At 43.0% G+C, this 20,165-nt stretch overlaps 2 protein-coding genes across 2 annotated transcripts; both read left to right on the top strand.

Moving 5' to 3' along the window:
• The first annotated feature begins 356 nt into the window (after positions 1 to 356).
• On the top strand, positions 357 to 4,351 carry LOC139449967 (bis(monoacylglycero)phosphate synthase CLN5-like). The gene is made up of 5 exons (XM_071231581.1): positions 357 to 445; positions 1,038 to 1,200; positions 1,896 to 2,118; positions 2,318 to 2,407; positions 4,005 to 4,351. Exons 1-5 carry the CDS (start codon positions 357 to 359, stop codon positions 4,349 to 4,351), a joined length of 912 nt encoding a protein of 303 aa, XP_071087682.1.
• Positions 4,352 to 11,565: 7,214 nt separating this feature from the next.
• Positions 11,566 to 17,530, top strand: LOC139449970 (bis(monoacylglycero)phosphate synthase CLN5-like). Its single transcript, XM_071231584.1, has 5 exons — positions 11,566 to 11,654; positions 13,556 to 13,718; positions 14,230 to 14,452; positions 15,895 to 15,984; positions 17,184 to 17,530. Exons 1-5 carry the CDS (start codon positions 11,566 to 11,568, stop codon positions 17,528 to 17,530), a joined length of 912 nt encoding a protein of 303 aa, XP_071087685.1.
• Positions 17,531 to 20,165: the final 2,635 nt, after the last annotated feature.

Here is a 20,165-nt window from a genome sequence, read left to right as displayed (position 1 = left end):
AGTGGACATACCTCTATCACATGTAATGTCCACATCAAAATATTTTCACTAATAAGCAATTCAGTGTTTTTGATGCTCAGGACCACCTATCAGGCAACCATGTACAAAGTGTGAACATCATTTGACCTGATCACAACCCAAGATATTAAAACGACCACCAGTGACATGCCCGGGTCATCAATAAACATGATGAGGTCAGCAAAACTGTCCTGGTGGGGGATGTGTCTGGCGAACTAATCAAATTAAAAATTAATTACCTTCCCATATCCGTACAACGGACGTCTATATATATATGTAGTATGTTTGGAATAGAAATATTCCCAACATTTTTGTCAAACAGTCTCACCATATTGACAATGTGGCTGACAATACTGATACTCTTTTCCTATGGACTCTTCGGGACAACAGCCAAGGCTGGGAGTCGTGAATACACCATACCGCACAGGTGAGTTAACCGCGAGCCCTTGCTTTGAAAACAATTTAAAGTAACACCTCGTTAATCCAGACTTTACGTTCACAGTGAAATTGTCTGGGACTAAATGACTAATCATGATAATTTTAAAACCAGCTGTTTTGATTCAGAATGATTTACTCCCTAACTACAAAATGTATTTTATTTAGGAGATGTGTGTTTTGAAATTTGATGTGGTCCCACTGTGAACAAAATTTGCATCACCTGCATCACTTCGGGCTTTCCTCCCACATTAAGCTGACACGCCTTGATATAACTGGAATACTGTTAAAAGCGGCGTTAAACCCAACTCACTCACTCACTGTACCAACCCACCCCTCCCCACGTGAGGATTCCGACTTAGAATATAGGTCCCCATCTATTCTGGTCAGGTGGTCAGACTCAGTGACTTGGATGATGTCGTGTCAACGTATCCCGACGAAGACCATGGATCGTTGCTCACAATATCGATCACTGGATTCTATCGATTTACTCGATTATTTATAGTCCAACGTCATATAGCTGGAATTTTGTTTTGTGCAACATCTTAACCATGCTGGTGCATGTGCAATCTTAATATTTTCAGACGCTTTGACAGTAGGCCACCAGTGGATCCTCGCTGTAAACGCCCATTCGACCAACATTACTGCTTCGACGGAGAGCCGATGGCAACGTTTAATGACGACGACGTCATCGTGATTTACAGCATGACGGGCAATGGAGGCCCGGTGCCAGGCATCGACCTTGAGGTGAGAAGACGGTGTTCTTTATCAACAAAACAACTTTTGTTGCTGATGGTGTTGGGAACAAAAGTACTTCATGCATGTTGTCCTCGAGACAGAAGCGGTCCAAAGTGTCCAGTGCTTGCACTAGCCTGTGAGTTCAGGTATAACAGACACCCAGTAGTGTTTGTCTACCAATAGTGAATCTGTGAATGATAGATACACAATGGACCAAGCACCGCGTCGTGTGGACGCCCCATCTTTTTTCTATGCACCCACTGCCATGCATAACCCCACTCCCCTTTCCGTGAGGTAAACAGGGGTGGGTAGCCTAGTTGTTAAAACGTCGGTTCGTAACGTCGAAGACCCGGGTTTGATTCCCCACATGGGTACAATATGTGAAGCCCATTTTCCGGTGTCCCCCGCCGTGAAATTGCTGGACTATTGCTAAAGGCGGCGTAAAACCATACTCTCTCACTCACACCGTGAGGTAAAAGACCCCATTCAAAAGGCCGATCATTTCATATTTTGGGGGTAATCTGATCCCGAACATCTTTAGGGAAAATAATCAGTCCTCAGGTTTTACCCAAACAGTGTGCTGATTGTGTGTCGCTGTACCCAGATGCTGCTTATGGTTGTTTGGCAACTATTGTTTTGTCGACTCTAACCTATATCCATGATATACCCAAATTTGATTTAAAAAATCAACTTAATCACTTCAGATACCTCAACACGCTGGCATCGGTCTGCACAACCTCAACACCGGCTTCAAATACACCTTGGACTGGTCCCCAATGTTCGGCCCCTTCAACTGCTCCCAACCCAATGTGTTGGAGGATGACTCTCTCCTCTGGTGTAACCAAGCCGAATCGTGCTTCAGGAGCAAGTTTACCAAGCCCTTCCTAAAGCGTAGATCAGAGCGCCATCAGGTGGCGAACACAACCGGTAGGTCCACAAGGTCCACGACGGCGCCATCTTTGCCACTGCACCAAATGTGCCTGTCAGTAAACTGTTGAGTGGTTCAGCGATCCAAATGACATGCTTGTGTTTTCAGCTTGAAAATGGTATGTGAAGGAATATCATCAACTCAGTTGTTTTCAGTTATTATGAAGTCTATAAATTTGTAATCGAAACATCTTTCCAGGCAAAGTCATCAATGCTTTCGCTCACTGGGTCACGTGGGACAACAATACTGGTATCTATGGCGACTCGTCACACCTGATGCGTTCCAGAGGTGAGTTAGGAAGCATACAGCAATACCATACGTATGATCTCGTCATGACCATCAGAGTGAGCGAGTGAGTATGGTTTTACGCCGCTTTTAGCAATATTCCAGCAATATCACGGCGGGGGATGCCAGAAATGGGCTTCACACATTGTACCCATGTCGGGAATCGAACCCGGGTCTTCGGCGTGACGAGCGAACGCTTTAACCACTAGGCTTCCCGACCGCCCCCATGAGCATCAGAGGACAGGATAAACTGACTAAATCTGGATAAGGCTGGCTTAGTATGTTTGTTTGTTTGTGTATTGGTGTTTAACGCCGCTCTCAGTAATATTCCAGCTATATGGTGGCGGTCTGTAAATAATCAAGTCTGGACCAGACAATCCAGTGATTGACATCATGAGCATCGATCCACGCAATTGGGATCGATGATCGAGCCTGACCACCCGATCCCGTTAGTTCCCTCTTACGACGAACATAGACGCCTTTTTACGGCAAGCATGGGTTGTTGAAGACCTATTCTACCCCGGTTCTTCACGGGTCGGCTGAGTATGAAGACCATGATCCTCAAAGCCCGACTCCTGGGGCTTGGCTCCCGACTCTGTGAAGTCTCTATTGATCAGATTGCCACAGGAACAACGGAAGACCAAAGAAGAAATATAACGACAACGTGAAAGATCTCAAGTACCTAATCATCTCACCTTGAGAACTTGATACTTGCGCTGAGACAGGCCAAACTGACGCTCAATGAGGAAGGATGTATGCATGTATTTCCTCAAATCGTGTTGGCCAGAGACCGAAGAAAGACACGCACGCACGCACGCACGCACGCACGCACGCACGCACGCACGCACGCACGCACACCCGACAGCCTCCTACCCCTGCCTCTATAGCCATCGGGTCTGTGCCTAGGGGTCGGGCTGTCTAGCCACGTCCGAACTCACACAATTAAAAGCACAATTGACATCCTCTTCTTCTACATGGTTAATTCATTGCGTATAATCACGCCATGGTTTAGAGGAACTAAACACTTGATGTCATTATATCGATACACACTAAGCAAACTATACCAGGAAATGGAGTTCGCGGGAGATTCAACCCCCACCACCTCCACAGTATAACAACACAAAGAGCGTAGAATGTTGTTTCTCTATATCTACGTTTCATGTATCATGCTTGTCTAATGTGAGTAAAAATGCCACTTGTTAAACCTGGACCAGGTTGTAATACTCTGAAAAATAACACTATTTTATACTTAAACTAGTCTTGTTTATGCAATGTTTGCATACTCTGAAAAAAATTCTCATCCGTGTTGAGAAATACACTCAGACGTTGTTGGTTTTCTTTCAAAGCCTTGGGCATGGGTAGCTCACAGCCGCAGAGTGCAGCCGAGTGGCGTCCCTTGGCCGTTCCAGGGTCCGCTGGGCGTTGGTTCGAGTCACATATTCGCCTTGATAATGACTCTTGTTCTGTCAGCAGACGTGGTGATCCTCTACGACTTTACACCTCGGGGATTTTCTCCTATATTAAGCTGACTCCGTGATATAACATATATATATTTGAAATCGGCGTTACACCTACCACACTCACTTCCATTTAATTTCAGATGGTCCCTATTGGACAGAGACCTGGGATTGTGGCACCTTTGTGCAGCGGGCATTTCAAGCCCTTTATGACCTAGGCGTGAGGTTCTATCCCGACTTTCAACCCTCCTACTGGCTGGGCATCGCCTACACAGAGAGGCCTGAATATCTGGGCAACCACACGGAGATATTCGGTGTTGACGGAGACGCAGCCTTGGCCCAGACTCTGATGTCATACTTCAAGGCAGACAAAAAAGATCTTGACTATATGTACCTACATTACAATGAAGCGTACTGGTACGCTAAGTTCACATCTCAAGCTCCAGAAGAGCCTACCAAAATGGTAGTTCCGCTACCGGGGTATGAGTAGACCATTTGGCAGAGGGTGAGGCTGGAGTTGTTGCAGTAACTTATAGACTAATTTAGAGATATTTTCCAAATCGTTTCATGTTTTCAATCAAGGTGATCAAGTGTTCTGATGCATTTCGCAAGTTGAGAACCGTTTATTACAAAAACGATCTTTATTATCGATCAGATCGTCTTGTCTGGGTGCCGCCATTTTTGTTTGAAGCAAATATCAATGATATGAGAGGTGGAACTTGATTGGTCAGTAGGGCGGACATAATTCGTAACAGCCACTGGTGGCGCTACGATCGAGCCACGAAATCCCAGCAGTTCGGCAAGGGAGGAAACCGGAGTTTTACAGTCAGTTCCCTTGCCTCGGGAAGATGAGTAATTCCAAATTTCAACCGTTTTGGTTCTTCTGTTCAAAATACCACCAAATACCAATAAAATACGTATTTGAGATGTCTGTTTCTTTTGTTTGTTAGCCGCCTCTTACCAGCATGTGTTGCTGTTGATCATTTCTAACCCGGATCTTCAGGGGGCGATTGTATCCGTTTAACTGTTCAACAGATAATAGGTCTGTGAAGTCGAAGCCAGTCTCCACACTCATCCTGACAATTCACACCAAACGGCTTCCCCGTCGACTATAGTAATAGAACAGTTTTGGTTCTTCCGTTCAAAATAGCAATAGAATGCTTAGATGTCGTATTTGTGTGTATTTTCAGGGATACTTCTTGGGTGGGGCCTTGTGCTATTAGCCTCTAAATTTTGAAAAAAAGGCTCACATTTTCAAATGCAATGTGGCATTTTAACAATGTGCTGTATGGGCAAGTGTGGGTGTACCTCTGGAATATTTTAAAATTTTCACATAAAGAGCTCACATCAGAAACTTCCCAGAGTGAATACTGTAAATCAGTATCTTTACATAATGCACGGCAATTGTGGTTTGTTTGTGTTTGCACTCAACTCATCACTCAGCATCAGAGACTAAGCATTAATCTAGGGATATATATTTTTACCAGGAATCCCTGAAGGTCCATTCCCGTATGTTGTGGGTGGTATGCGAGTTTGTGTTTAAAATGGTCCCCAACAACCTCTGCTTGTCGCACGAGACTTGATGGGTCGGGTGGTCCAGGCACACAATTGTGTCCAACACACACACACACACACACACAATGCATGACATTCATATACAACCATGTCACAATATACAACCATGACAGACATATACAACCATGACAGACATATACAACCATGACAGACATAGACAACAATGACATTCATATAAAACCATGACAGACAAATACAACCATGACAGACATAGACAACAATGACAGACATAGACAACAATGACATTCATATACACCCATGACAGACATATACAACCATGACATTCATATACAACCATGACAGACATATACAACCATGACAGACATAGACAACAATGACAGACATAGACAACAATGACATTCATATACAACCATGACAGACATATACAACCATGACATTCATATACAACCATGACAGACATATACAACCATGACAGACATAGACAACCATGACAGACATAGACAACCATGACAGACATAGACAACAATGACATTCATATACAACCATGACAGACATATACAACCATGACAGACATAGACAACAATGACAGACATATACAACCATGACAGTCATGGATAACAATGACAGACATAGACAACCAACACAACCCTGACAGTCACATATAACCAAACCAGTGAAGATTCCGAATAGAATGTGTCTTCAGCAACCCATGCTTGTTGTTAAAGGCGACAAATGGCATCTGGTGGTCAGGCTCGCCGACAAGATTCATGCATGGCATCGTATCCCATTTGGGTAGATCGATGTTCACTGGATTGTCTGATCAAGGCCTGATCATTTACAGACAGTCGTCGATCACGTAGCTGGAATATTGCTGTGTGCGGCGTCCAACAAATAAACAGCACATACTACCAACACAGTCTCACAAATAAGACAACCAAATTCAAGAACACGTGACACCTTTTTTTATACATATCAACTTCATCATTCTTTGTAATGACGTTTCAGGACGACATCTCGACCCTCACGTCGTAAAGTATCCGTCAATGCAAGCCTTCCACCTGTTGCTGTTATTGACTGCACGGATTATGCAGATCTGTGGGGTCAACTGTCAGTCATGAATTTTCGTAAGTTTATACATTGAGATTTTGATTAACTTCACCGACAATAGCTGCTAAATTGCTGACAAGGTGTTCAGCAATAATCACACGCTCCTTCAATTGAATACCTTTTTAAATAGGGTTACCAAAGCTATAGTGTTTAAACATGTTATCTGCCAAGATTATGTTAATCTTGTCCATGATCTTAATAGGTTTTAGCACCCATGGAATCGCATCGATGAATTTGTTGAGGTTCGAGGTGTGAACGCTGAGGGAAAACCATTTCACGGAATCCATGTGCTCTATCCTTTGCATAAATCACATCTGACATTTCCCACGACACTCAGGCCTTTCTTCAGAACACATGTCTATTCCATTCATCTGGCAAACAAAAGGAGACACATATTTCGTATTAAGATAGTTATTCATGTCACTGATGATGTTCTACACAGTACCACGTGCCTTTTTAGTCACGCCCCCATGCGAGACCACGGTTGTACCTCCAAGGGCGTGGCCATCACCTACCACACCTTCAAGGAGCGATAGACGCAGTACCATGTGACCTAATTAGCCACACCCCCTACGAGACCACATATACCTACAAGGGCGTGCCATCATCTACCACACCTACAAGGGCGTGGCCAAATAGGGAGTCATGGCTGATAATAAGAAAACCTAACTAATTAACATACTGAATCTGGTAAAAACTGTTACACAACATCACATGAAAGACATGCAACTGCTTACATGACAACTAAATACATCATTGTAGGCAAAACAATATTGGAAGAACTATATCATAACATTGAACAAGTAAATGGACAGTCAACTGTAAATATATACTCAACAACAAAACTTCCTGTGACACCAATATTTTAGTGTATTTTGCAAACAAGTTAAGTTTGGTTTTCAATATTGTAGTACATGTATGGAATGCAAAAGTTGACTTTATTGCAAGCCCAATGCATTTCACTACCCAAGAATGGGTATAAAAACAAGTGCGTTAACGGGATTCCATATGCATTGTTTAGCATCTTGCTGACAACAACCACTCAGAAAAACAACAAAATTACGCAATTATTCAACATTACGAAATGCCACGACTGTCCGAAAATGAGCTTCTGCGAGCCATTAGTATGCTTGAAGCAGGATCGAGTCAACGTGATGTTGCAAGATAATTTAACGTCCACAGAAACACCAGTTGGTGTTTATGACAACGTTGGCAACAGACGAATGCAGTCAGAGACCATCCTCGGAGTGTCAGGCCGCGCGTAACCAATAATCGACAAGACAACTGGATTCGAACAACACACCTATGAAATCGATTCCAGCCAGCAACAGTGACTGCAGGAAGCATCCCTGGCCTTCGACGAATATCTTCACAAACCGTACGTCGTCGCCGCAGATGTGCAGGGATTGTCGCCAGAAGACCCGCCAGACGCCTCATTTTGACAGGAAACCACCGTCAAGCACGTCTACAGTGGTGCAGACAGCGTCTACGCTGGACGGCCATGCAGTGGGGACAAGTTCTATTCACTGACGAGTCTCGTTTTCACCTCAGCCACAGCGATGGACGGATTCGACTGTATCGACGTAGAGGTGAACGTTACGTCAATCATTTTGTCATGGAAGATGATCGGTTCGGGGGCGGCAGCGGTATGATATGGGGTGGGATTACAGCAAGACAGAGGACCCGTTTGATAGTGGTAGAGGGCAATCTCAATGGACAGCGCTACCGCCACGAGATCATCGGCCCTGTTGTTCTACCGTTTTTGCGTCGTCATGGCCCAGGCATTACCTTTCAACATGACAACGCCCGGCCTCATATTGCTCAACTTGTTCAGGATTCTCTTCAACAAAACAACGTGAATGCCACCCCCTGGCCGGCTCGCTCCCCTGATCTCTCACCAATCGAGCACATATAGAATGAGATGGATCGGCGCCTTCGACTTCAACCACGTGTTCCACAGACACTCCAGGAACTTCGAAACATGCTCCAGCAGATATGGACAGATATCCCACAGGACTTTGTACGACGCCTGTCCATTCCATGAGACGAAGATGTGTTGCGTGCATCGCAACCAGAGGTGGACACACGCTATTGATTTGTAAATTTTTTTATGAAATCGCGCATTTTCTGAAGTCAGTATGGCAAATTAAACCATTTAAACCCTTACAGAGTCTTTTATCTGTTGCAAACCGAAATTGTTTCAGATTTGGAAAAAAACATAACTTTGCATTAAATCTTATTCAATGTCACAGGAACTTTTATTGTTCAGTATATATATGAACCACATGTTCAATGTATGACAAAGTTTTCAGAACAGACCTTTAGAATTCCATGAGTCTTTATCAAATGAGTTACGATAATTCTATACGGATCAAAACACCAGAGTACAGGTACAGAAGCTCACCTTCACTCAGTGCCATAACATGTAAAGGGTGAGAATTTGCAAATTATTTTGAGTAAAAAAACAAAAGGTGTGTTTTTTATAATCGTTTCAAGTTCTCAGAAATATTTGAGAAGTACTTGTCATGGCGTTATACTTTGTTGTACAAGCTGACAAAAGAATGACCACAGAGTCATATTTCCCAGTCTTTTTCCCCTTATATCTATTATTCTGTTCAAATTCATGTAAAAAGGACAATAGTTTCCTGACCGATGTAAGATACTGATAGTAATTAGACCATCCGGATACATAGATACTGTAACTGACTCTTCACCCTTTAACATAAAGTTGTTAATACTGGTTATCACATTGTGGTGCATTTACGTTCCAGTGTTAACTGACGGGTGGACTGACAGACAGAGAGACAGAAAAAGACCCATAACTATCGCTAGCATTGGCGATGTCAAGACGAGCGAAATAGAAAAGAAATAAATGTGAAAATTTGAAAAGAAACAGGAAAAGAGATGTATTTAAACAAAGTCAAACTCTAGATTTCAAACAAAATAAGAGATTTGACATATAATTGGAGATATAATATAGATATGACTTAATATTTATGTTAGTGTAAAACTGTTGTAATATTAGAAAGAAGTGTTAAATATGTCCCAAATAAAGGGAATTACAAAAATCATTTCATCTTATAATTTTCAACAAAACTAAAACATTTCATTAAGGGACCTCCTTCGGGAGGCTGGGAGGCTGTTCTGAAACAATTATCTGTCCAGGTTGAAAATCCAATAAATCCACTTCTAATTAAACTCAATAAAAACCAAATGAGAAGTAGGAACACATAAATCAGTGAAAATAGTACAGAAAAATTGTCATGAACAAATTCCCAGGTCTTTTCATGAATACAAACTACATGTAAGCACTTCATATTTCACAGGTGCACAGTGCGAGCGTATGGAGTATAAGTCATGTGACAGCTGGAAAGCATCTGTGAGTCAGAGAAGCATCTCAAAGGACATGGGCTTTGTCAGATCTGATGTATATGATATAGATAGATATATATATTTATAAAAATCTGGACTATGTATCATAGATATGATTAATATACTGAACAAATACCATTACATTAAGCAACTAGGCACTTATCATGGAATAATAGTCAAATATCAAAATGCCCAAAGATGGCACTTAATGGGGTAAATGTATACTACTCAACTTTTGATAAGGATATACGTCAGATATACTGGTATATAAATATACTCTTGACATGTTATGACAGTTTTGTGAATCATGGAACGATGAAAAAACATGCCGTTCCTAGCAAAAGTGGAGTAGTAAAAGTTTTTTGTAACGTCACGTCCAAGATTAATGCACATAGCAACGTGCATGCACGTAAGTGTGTGTGTTGTTGTTTTTGTTTTGTTTGTTTTGTGTGTGTGCGCGTGCGTGCGTGCGTGCGTGCGTGCGTGTGTGTGTGTGTGTTGTTGTTTTTGTTTTGTTTGTTTTGTGTGTGTGTGCGTGTGTGTGTGTGCGTGCGTGCGTGCGTGCGTGCGTGCGTGCGTGCGTGTGTGCGTGCGTGCGTGTGTGTGTGTGTGTGTGGCTGCTTGTGCTAGTTCGGACTGATGCCGATTTATAGTGCTAGCTCACTGAGATACCATGCCGCAGTTGAACATGAATACCCCACTCAGACACAGTATACTGACTCCGGGCCGACCAGTCCTTGTTTTAGCCCCTTAATTCCGAGCGCCAGACAGGGTAACAACAAGTACCATCTTTTAACGTTATTTGGTACTGCTCGTACTGGTTCGGGTGTGGAATTGGGTTTAACGCCGCTTTCAGCAGTATTTCAGTTATATCACAGCGAGTCAGCTTAATGTGGGAGGATAGCAGGTCATGCAGGTGTCAGACATTTACTTCGGTGAAACCCACGAGCACGGGTATGGTGCTGGCAAACCTAGAAAAATAATCGGGGCGAACTGGGATTCGAACCCACAATCATAGGTTTCTGGCTTGCCCAAGAGACTGTACTAGTCCGGGCTGATGCCGATTTATAGTGCTAGCCAACTGAGATGCCATGCCACAGTTTAACATGGATACCCCACTCACAGTATACTGACTCCGAGCCGACCAGTCCTTGTTTTAGCCCCTTAATGCCGAGTGCCAGACAGGGTACCATCTTTTAACGTCTGTTTGGTATGAAGCGGCCGGGGCTCGAACATCGGCCCTTCTAGTCTTCGTGCGGACGCTCCACTAGACCACGGAGGCGGTCCATTTTCCAAAGGTCACAGACTTCTGCTTACTTTATTGACTTGACATTTGCACAAATGACGTTTTAGTAGATATACTTCTATCACATCATGTAATATCCACAACAAATTATTTCATTATTAATCAATTTAGTTTTTGTGAGGCTCAGAACCACCTATCAGTCAACCATGTACAAAGTGTGAACATCAATTGACCCGATCACAACCAAAGATATTAAAATGACCACCAGTGACATGCCCGGGTCATCAATAAACATGATGAGGTCAGCAAAACTGTCCTGGTGGGGGATGTGTCCTGCGAACTAATCAAATTAAAAAATTAATTACCTTTCCATATCCTTATCACGGATGTCTATATATATGTGTTGTATGGAATTTTTGTCAAACAGTATCACCATATTGACAATGTGGCTGACAATACTGATACTCTTTTCCTATGGACTCTTTGGGACAACAGCCAAGGCTGGGAGTCGTGACTACACCATACCGCACAGGTGAGTTACTTTGAAAACAGTTTAAAGTAAAACCTCGTTAATCCAGACTTTAGGTTCACAGTGAAATTGTCCGGGACTAAATGACTAATCATTCTAATAAAAAAAAAACAGCTCTATATATTCAGAATGATTTTACTACAAAATAATATCACAAACTGTATTTTATTTAGGAGATAAACCTGGTGAATTTTGATATTTGATGTGGTCTCATTGTAAACCAGATTTAGTCCCTTCCCCATATATAAGTTCCGGCGGAACTTTTACTACCAACATTTGCTCCTCTGGAACATCAAGTCTTGGTTCCTATCACACTGAAATTTGTTCCGGACATACGGGAACTTTCACACACAAATGTTATATCTTGTGAAACTGTCAAGGGTCTAAAAGAGAGAAGAGAGAAAGGGTACATGAATTTTAAGCATGGAACAAATACTTGCAAAATATTTTTTCCGATCGGAACAAATGATCTTTGTTGTAAATTTCCTACTTGACATGTCCTTTAACATATAATATATCTATGTTAACATGTTTGTTACCATGAAAATTCTTATTTTCGGTGCGATATCTAAGTCTTAAGGATACTTCATCACCTCAGCCCCAGTAGTCACTGGCGACTGCCTTTTTGTGTAATTTACTTGACATAAATACAGTCATTTCATGGGGTTTATTTACATGTTTTCACATTTGCATTTATAATTAATCAACTATCAGGATTTCTTTCATGCTTTCCTTTTTATTCATGTTCTTTTGTTTTTCATTTAGATTATGTTTATTTGTATTGCGAGTGTATGTCTTAGTTGCACTGTTTTTTTCATATTGCACATTAACAATATACAGGAATGTCGCTCATAAACACACCCAAACATTTGTTCCCGTCAACTGGAACTTTTCACTACAGGATGGGAATATTTTCACTGCTATTTTGAGCATTTACTAGTAATCCTGATATTTTTTCCGAGACGGGACTAAATTTGGGCGGGACAAGAACATGCTTACACCACTGTAGAGTAGATTCAGCACTGAAGTCACAGCTCATAAATATGAACATAACAACTAACACAAGGGATCTGATCTGACCTGTCAATTTCAAGATTTCCCGGATTTGACACCAGCGTGTGAAATAATGGTGACATTTGTGGCCCAGAAACTGCGGTTCGTGTATGAATTGTTTAACTGTGTGTGTTCTGAAACGAACATGTTGTAATGAATAAAGCTTTTTCAAACATTTTTGTATTTAAGATATAAACGGCGAGTGAGAGTTGTTAATCATACATTAAAACACTGCAAGGCGAATAAACCCTCATTGTATGAGAAACAACGGGCCCACTCGCACAATGCGATCTTAGCGCTAAGACTATTGTAAGCCTATGTTAAAGTTTGGGCGTTACGATCATCTTTGCGCTAAGATCGCTTTGTGCAAGTGGGCCCTGGAGTCGTTTATTTCAATACATAAGATATCAACGTTTTGTACATTCTCTTTAAGGATGTTGATAAAATGTGCCAGCTTCACAAATATTTACCCAAATTTTAATAATAATGGCTCCCTGAATAGAATCCGACCTCGAAAATGTAGGACAAGTCCATGTTACGAACAGGTGGGATAAGGTTGGTATTCCCCCGTATATTCTCACAATCCTCGTGTTGAGCTATCTTACACATAAAATTATAGAAATTTCCGTGACATAGACATCATTATTGTTGTTGTTGTTGTTGTTTGTTTGTTGTTCAACGTCGCTCTCAGCAATATTCCAGCTTGGTTGATTTCGTGTCAACGTATCCCGACGGAGACCATGGATCGTTGCTCACAATATCGATCACTGGATTGTATCAATTGACTCGATTATTTACAGTCCACCGTCATATAGCTGGGATATTGTTTTGTGAACCCTTAATATTTTCAGACGCTTTGACAGTAGACCACCAGTGGATCCTCGCTGTAAACTCCCTTTCGACCAACATTTCTGCTCCGACGGAGAGCCGATGGCAACGTTTAATGACGACGACGTCATCGTGATTTACAGCATGACGGGCAATGGAGGCCCGGTGCCAGGCATCGACCTTGTGGTGAGAACACCGTGTTATTTCTCAACAAAACAACTTTTGTTGCCTATGGTGTTGGGAACAAAAGTACTCCATGCATGTTGTCCTCGAGACAGAAGCGGTCCAAAGCATAACCCCACTCCCCTTTCTGTGAGGCGAACAGGGGTGGGTAGCCTAGTGGTTAAAACGTTGGTTCGTAACGTCGAAGACCCGGGTTCGATTCCCCAAATAGGCACAATTTGTGAAGCCCCCGCCGTGATATTGCTGGAATATTGCTAAAGGCGGCGTAAAACCATACTCACTCACTCACTCACTCCGTGATGTAAAAGATAAGGCCAACCATTTGATATTTTGGTGTTAATCTGTTCCCGAACATTTTGGGGAAAATAATCAATCGTCAGGTTTTACCCAAACAGTGTGCTGATTGTGTGTCGCCGTACCCAGATGCTGCTCATTGTTGTTTGGAAACGATTGTTTTGTCGACTGTATCCATGATATACCAAAATTACGTAAAAACTCAACTCACTCACTTCAGATACCTCAACACGCTGGTATCGGTCTGCACAACCTCAACACCGGCTTCAAATACACCTTAGACTGGTACCCAATGTTCGGCCCCTTCAACTGCTCCAAACCCAATGTGTTGGAGGATGACTCTCTCCTTTGGTGTAACCAAGCCGGATCGTGTTTCAAGAACAAGTTTTCCAAGACCTTCCTAAGGCCAACAGCAGAGCGCCATCAGGTGGCGAACACGACCGGTAGGTCCGCAAGGTCCGCCATGGCGACTCCATTGCCACTCAGAGGCACGAGCGCCATCTGGAGGCACCAAACAACAAGCTAAGCTAAGCTTTTAGCTTAGCCGTGGCAAGTCTTCCATTAAGTGTCTGTTATTAGGCAAATAATCATTTACTGTCTAGTCATTATATTATCGTCTTTTGGGGTATTACAAGCTGTTTTCAGGGTATCTTTAAGCTGGTTATACAGCACCTTCCCGAGACAAGAGAGTTAACTGACTTTAAAAGTCCAGTTTCCACCCTTGCCGAACTAGGCTGGAATTCCTGGGTTCGATCGTAGCGCCACAAGTGGCTATTACGAGTAATGTCCTTTCTATGCTTCTCCTATTGACCAATCAGATTCAACCTCTCGTATCACTTGCATTTGCTTCAAACAAAACGGTGGCGCCCAGTCAAGACGATCTGATCGATAATCAAGATCTATATTGTGATCAAACGAGTCTTACATCGCGAAGTGCATCAAATCAAGCACCTTGATTAGAAACATGAAAAGATATAGAAAATATCTGTTGACAACGAGTTAGCGGTGCACATACTTTGCAAATCCTGCAGTCAACCGAAATCTGCATGGCACTTTACGAACCGGATTTCGATTTCGCTGCGCGATTTTGATTGGACTATGCATAGACTCGTTGGTCCATCCAAAATGTAACTCCATAATACCAGCCTAGTTCGGCAAGGGTGGAAACTAAGCTTTTATAGTCAGTTAACTCACTTGCCTCGGGAAGATGGTTATACAGTGAATCATGACTGATGCAAGGCCCCTTGCTCGCACTAATATATCGATGCATTTCAATGTGGACAAGTGAGAGCCATTCCATCTGGAGAAGGTTGTATAAGCTATATTCTGAGGTAACCCTATTTTCACAGAGGTGAGGTGAGGTGAAATAGGGTTTAACGTTGCGTCCAAGATTATTGCACTTATATAGCGACGTGCATGGACGTGTGTGTGTTTGTGTGGCTGCTTGTACTAGTCTGTTGCGGATTTATAGTGCTAGCTCACTGAGATACCATGCCGCAGTTTAACATGAATACCCCACTCAGAGGAAGTATACTGACTCCGAGACGACCAGTCCTTGTTTTAGCCCCTTAATGCCAAGCGCCAGACAGGGTAACAACAAGTACCATCTTTTAACGTCTTTTGGTATGACGCGGCCGGGGATCGAACCCCGGACTTTCTGCTCTCCGGGCAGACGCTCTACCATTAGACCACGGAGGCGGTCCTATTTGCACAGACAAAGTCAAGACTGTGCATGCACCAAATGTGGCTGTCAGTGAACTCTTGAATGGTTGTTGCTTGTGGTTTCAGCTTGAAAATGTTATCTGAAGGAATATCATCAACTCAGTTTTTTTCAGTTATTATGAAATTCAGTTATTATAAATTTGTAATCGAAACATTTTTCCAGGCAAAGTCATCAATGCTTTCGCTCACTGGGTCACGTGGGACAACAATACCGGTATCTATGGCGACTCGTCACACCTGATGCGTTCCAGAGGTGAGTTAGGAAGCATCTAGCAATACCATACGTATGATCACGTCATGAGCATCAGAGTGAGCGAGTGAGTATGATTTTACGCCGCTTTTAGCAATATTCCAGCAATATCACGGCGGGGGATGCCAGAAATGGGCTTCACATATTGTACCCATTTCGAGAATCGAACCCGGGTCTTCGGCGTGACGAGCGAACGCTTTAACCACAAGGCTACCCGATCGCCCCTATGAGCATCAGGGGGCAGGATAAAGTGACTAACTGTAATTCTGGAAAAGGCTGGGTAAGTATGAAGACCATGCTCCTCAAAGCCCGACTCCTAGGGATTGGCTCCCGCCTACCACGCCTCTGTGAAGTCTCTATCGCATTGCCCCAGGAACCACGGAAAACCAAAGAAGAAATATAACGACCGCGTGAAAGACCTCAAGTACCTAAGCATCTCACCTCGAGAACTTGAGAACGCTGAAACAGACTAAACTGACGCTTAAAATGTAGCCGATGAGACCAAGTATCGTTGGCCAGAAACCGGAGAAAGACACACGCACGCACGCACACGCCAGACAGCCTCCTACCCCTGCCCCCATTGCCATCGGGTATATGTACCTAAGGGGTCGGGCTGTCTAGCCACGTCCGAACTCACACAATTAAGAACACAATTGACATCCTCTTTCTAGATGGTTAAAGCATTACGTATAATCACGCCTTGGTTTAGCAGAACGAAACACTTAATGTCATCATATCGATCCAAACTAAGCAAAATATACCAGGAGATGGGGTGCGCGAGGGACTCAGACCCGGGTATTTGGCTTGACGAGAGAACGCTTTAACAACTTGGCTACCCCATCGCCCCCACACTATAACAACACAAAGAGCGTAGAATGTAATTTCTCAATATCTGCGTTTCATGTACGCTGGTGTAACGAGAGTAAATATGCCAGTTGTTAAATGTGGACATTTTTGTACTACTCTGAAAAATAACACTATCTTATACTTAAATTTGCTTTACTAGATAAATATCTGGATATTTTTCTAGTCTTGTTTATTCAATGCAGACGAGTGCAGACGATGTACAGAGTGACGTCCCTTGACCGTTCAAGGATCTGCTGGGCGTTCGAGTCACATATTCGCTTTGATAATGACTCTTGTTCTGTCAGCAGACGTGGTGATCCTCTACGACTTTACACCTCACTTCCATTTTATTTCAGATGGTCCTTATTGGACAGAGACCTGGGATTGTGGCACCTTTGTGCAGCGGGCATTTCAAGCCCTTTATGATCTAGGCGTGAGGTTCTATCCCGACTTTCAACCCTCCTACTGGCTGGGCATCGTTTACACAGAGAGGCCTGAATATCTGGGCAACCACACGGAGATATTCGGTGTTGACGGAGACGCAGCCTTGGCCCAGACTCTGATGTCATACTTCAAGGCGGACGAGAAAAACCTTGACTATGTGTACCTACATTACAATGAAGCGTTTTGGTATGCTAAGTTAACATCCCAAGCTCCAGAAGAGCCTACCAAAATGGTAGTTCCACTACCGGGGTATGAGTAGACCATTTGGCAGAGGGTGAGGCTGGAGTTATGGAGGCAGTAACGTAACGTCTAATTTAGAGATAGAAAACGTTCACTTTTAGAGTGATGAGCTCTTAAAAAATATATTATTGTGTTTGGGGGAAACTGATAAATGTTCCTTTGGGAAACTGAAAATTATTCCTTTACTCCTAGTAGTAACATGACTGCCAAAAGAAAGTTGTAGTTTTTTATTGTTGCAAAATGTGTTGATGCATTTATTCCTAGTTGAAATATTAAATTGAAATGATATATACATCGCCAGATGAAAACGGGGATAATCGGAACAGGGACATGGAAGACATGTTTTCGGTGACAAAATATACTACGCCATCCCACCACTCCTTTCGTCCTGACAATACATGTCAAATGGTCTCCTCACCCTGTATTTGGGCGGTCGGGTAGCCTAGTGGTTAAAGCGTTCGCTCGTCACGCCGAAGACCGGGGTTCGATTCCCGACATGGGTACAATGTGTGAAGCCCATTTGTGGTGCCCCCCGCCGTGATATTGCTGGAATATTGCTAAAAGCGGCGTAAAACCTCACTCACTCCCTGTATTAATATTTCCCCAGGCAAGGGAGTTAACTGACAATAGAAGTCCAGTTTCGACCTTTACTCAGTTGGACTTAGTTGAACCATAACGAAATCATAAACAACATGGTGTGCAGATTTAGGTCGTTTGTATGATTTGCAGAGAATGGGTATCTCCACATGGCGTCGACAGTTATTTTCCAAATCTGTTCATGTTTTAATCAAGGTCATCAAGTAATTAGATTGTCTTGATTGTGTGCCGCCATTTTTGTTTGAAGTAAATGCAAGTGATATGAGAGGGGGAATCTGATTGGTCAGTAGGAGGGACATCATTTCTAACAGCCACTGGTGGCGCTACGATCGAGCCAAGAAATCCCAGCAGTTCGGCAAGTGAGGAAACGGGACTTTACAGTCAGTTCCCTTGCCTCGGGAAGATGAGTAATTTCAAGTTTCAGCCGTTTTGGTTCTTCTGTTCAAAATACTACCAAACACCAATAAAATACTTATTTGTAATGTCTGTTTCCTTTGTTTTGTTAGCCGCCTCTTACCAGCATGTGTTGCTGTAGATCATTTCTAATCCTGATCGACCGCCTCCGTGGTCAAGTGGTAGAGCGTCCGCCCGGAGAGCGGAAGGTCCGGGGTTCGATCCCCGGCCGCGTCATACCAAAAGACGTTAAAAGATGGTACTTGTTGTTACCCTGTCTGGCGCTCGGCATTAGGGCGCTAAAACAAGGACTGGTCGTCTCGGAGTCAGTATACTGTGTCTGAGTCGGGTATTCATGTTAAACTGAGGCATTGTATCTCAGTGGGCTAGCACTATAAATCGGCATCAGTCAGGACTAGTACAAGCAGCCACACACACACACGTCGCTATATAAGTGCAATAATCTTGGACGCGACGTTATATTAAACCCAATTTCACCTCACCTCACCATCTAACCCGGATCTTTAAAGGGCAATTGTATCCGTTTAACTGTTCAACAGATAATAGGTCTGTGAAGTCGAAGCCAGTCTCCACATTCATCCTGACAATTCACACAAAACGTCTTCCCCTTCGACTATAGTAATAGAACAGTTTTGGTTCTTCCGTTCAAAATACCAATAGAATGCTTAGATGTAGTATTTGTAGTAATCGATTTCTTCATATGATCATACACAATTGCGGTTTGTTTGTGTTTGCACCCAATTACTTTCCCTTCCGCCGAGCCCTTACTGTAATGATAAGCAAGTCTAGAATTGCTTCAGGTTCAGGTCTGAATCTCCCATCTCACTGAGGCTCCTTTTCAATTTAAAGTGAGTTGTTGTTTCTATCGAAATGATACATTCTTACAAGGAATTCCTAAAGGCCCATTCCCGTCTGTTGTGGGTGGTGTGCGAGTTTGTGTCAAAAATGGTCCCCCAGCAACCTCTGCTTGTCGCACGAGACGACTTGATGGGTCGGGTGGTCAGGCACGCAATTGTGTCCAACAGACACACACATCCGACAATGCATGACATTCATAGACAGCCATGACATTCATAGACAACCATGACATTCACATACAAACATGACAGTCATAGACAACCAACACAACCATGATTGTCACATGAAACCAAATCCGTGAAGATCCCAGGTAGAATAGGTCTTCAGCAACCCTTGCTTGTCGTAAAAGGAGACTGTTTGTTGTCTGGGGGTCAGGCTCGCCGACAAAGTTCATGCATGGCATCGTATCCCATTTGCGTAGAGCGATGCTCGCTGGATTGTCTGATCCAGGCCTGATTATTTACAGACAGTCGTCGATCAGCACATACTACCAACACAGTCTCACAAATCAGACGACCAAAGTCAGGAACACGTGACAGCTTTTTTAATAGATATCAACTTCATTATTCTTTGTAATGACGTTTCAGGACGACTTACGTCGTAAAGTATCCGTCAATGCAAGCCTTCCACCTGTTGTTATTGACTGCACGGATTATGCAGATCTGTGGGGTCAGGTCATGAATTTTCGTAAGTTGATACATTGAGATTTTGAATACCTTCACCTTCAATAGCTGCTAAATTGCTGCACGGCGTTCAGCAATAATCACTCACACATTTAGTTGAAT

This window comes from Haliotis cracherodii, unplaced genomic scaffold (genome assembly GCF_022045235.1).
Source record: "Haliotis cracherodii isolate W230 unplaced genomic scaffold, xgHalCrac1.p SCAF_8, whole genome shotgun sequence".
NCBI lineage: Eukaryota > Metazoa > Mollusca > Gastropoda > Lepetellida > Haliotidae > Haliotis > Haliotis cracherodii.
This window is presented reverse-complemented; position numbering and strand designations above follow the sequence as displayed.

What these genes read in the sequence shown, in the direction of transcription:
- LOC139449967 (XM_071231581.1), top strand. Translation starts at nt 357, where the DNA reads ATGTGGCTGACAATACTGATACTCTTTTCCTATGGACTCTTCGGGACA. An exon ending in TGCCAGGCATCGACCTTGAG is followed by an intron (nt 1,201 to 1,895) that starts GTGAGAAGACGG and finishes TAATCACTTCAG; the next exon opens with ATACCTCAACACGCTGGCAT. An exon ending in TCAGGTGGCGAACACAACCG is followed by an intron (nt 2,119 to 2,317) that starts GTAGGTCCACAA and finishes ACATCTTTCCAG; the next exon opens with GCAAAGTCATCAATGCTTTC.
- LOC139449970 (XM_071231584.1), top strand. Translation starts at nt 11,566, where the DNA reads ATGTGGCTGACAATACTGATACTCTTTTCCTATGGACTCTTTGGGACA. An exon ending in TCAGGTGGCGAACACGACCG is followed by an intron (nt 14,453 to 15,894) that starts GTAGGTCCGCAA and finishes ACATTTTTCCAG; the next exon opens with GCAAAGTCATCAATGCTTTC. An exon ending in ACACCTGATGCGTTCCAGAG is followed by an intron (nt 15,985 to 17,183) that starts GTGAGTTAGGAA and finishes ATTTTATTTCAG; the next exon opens with ATGGTCCTTATTGGACAGAG.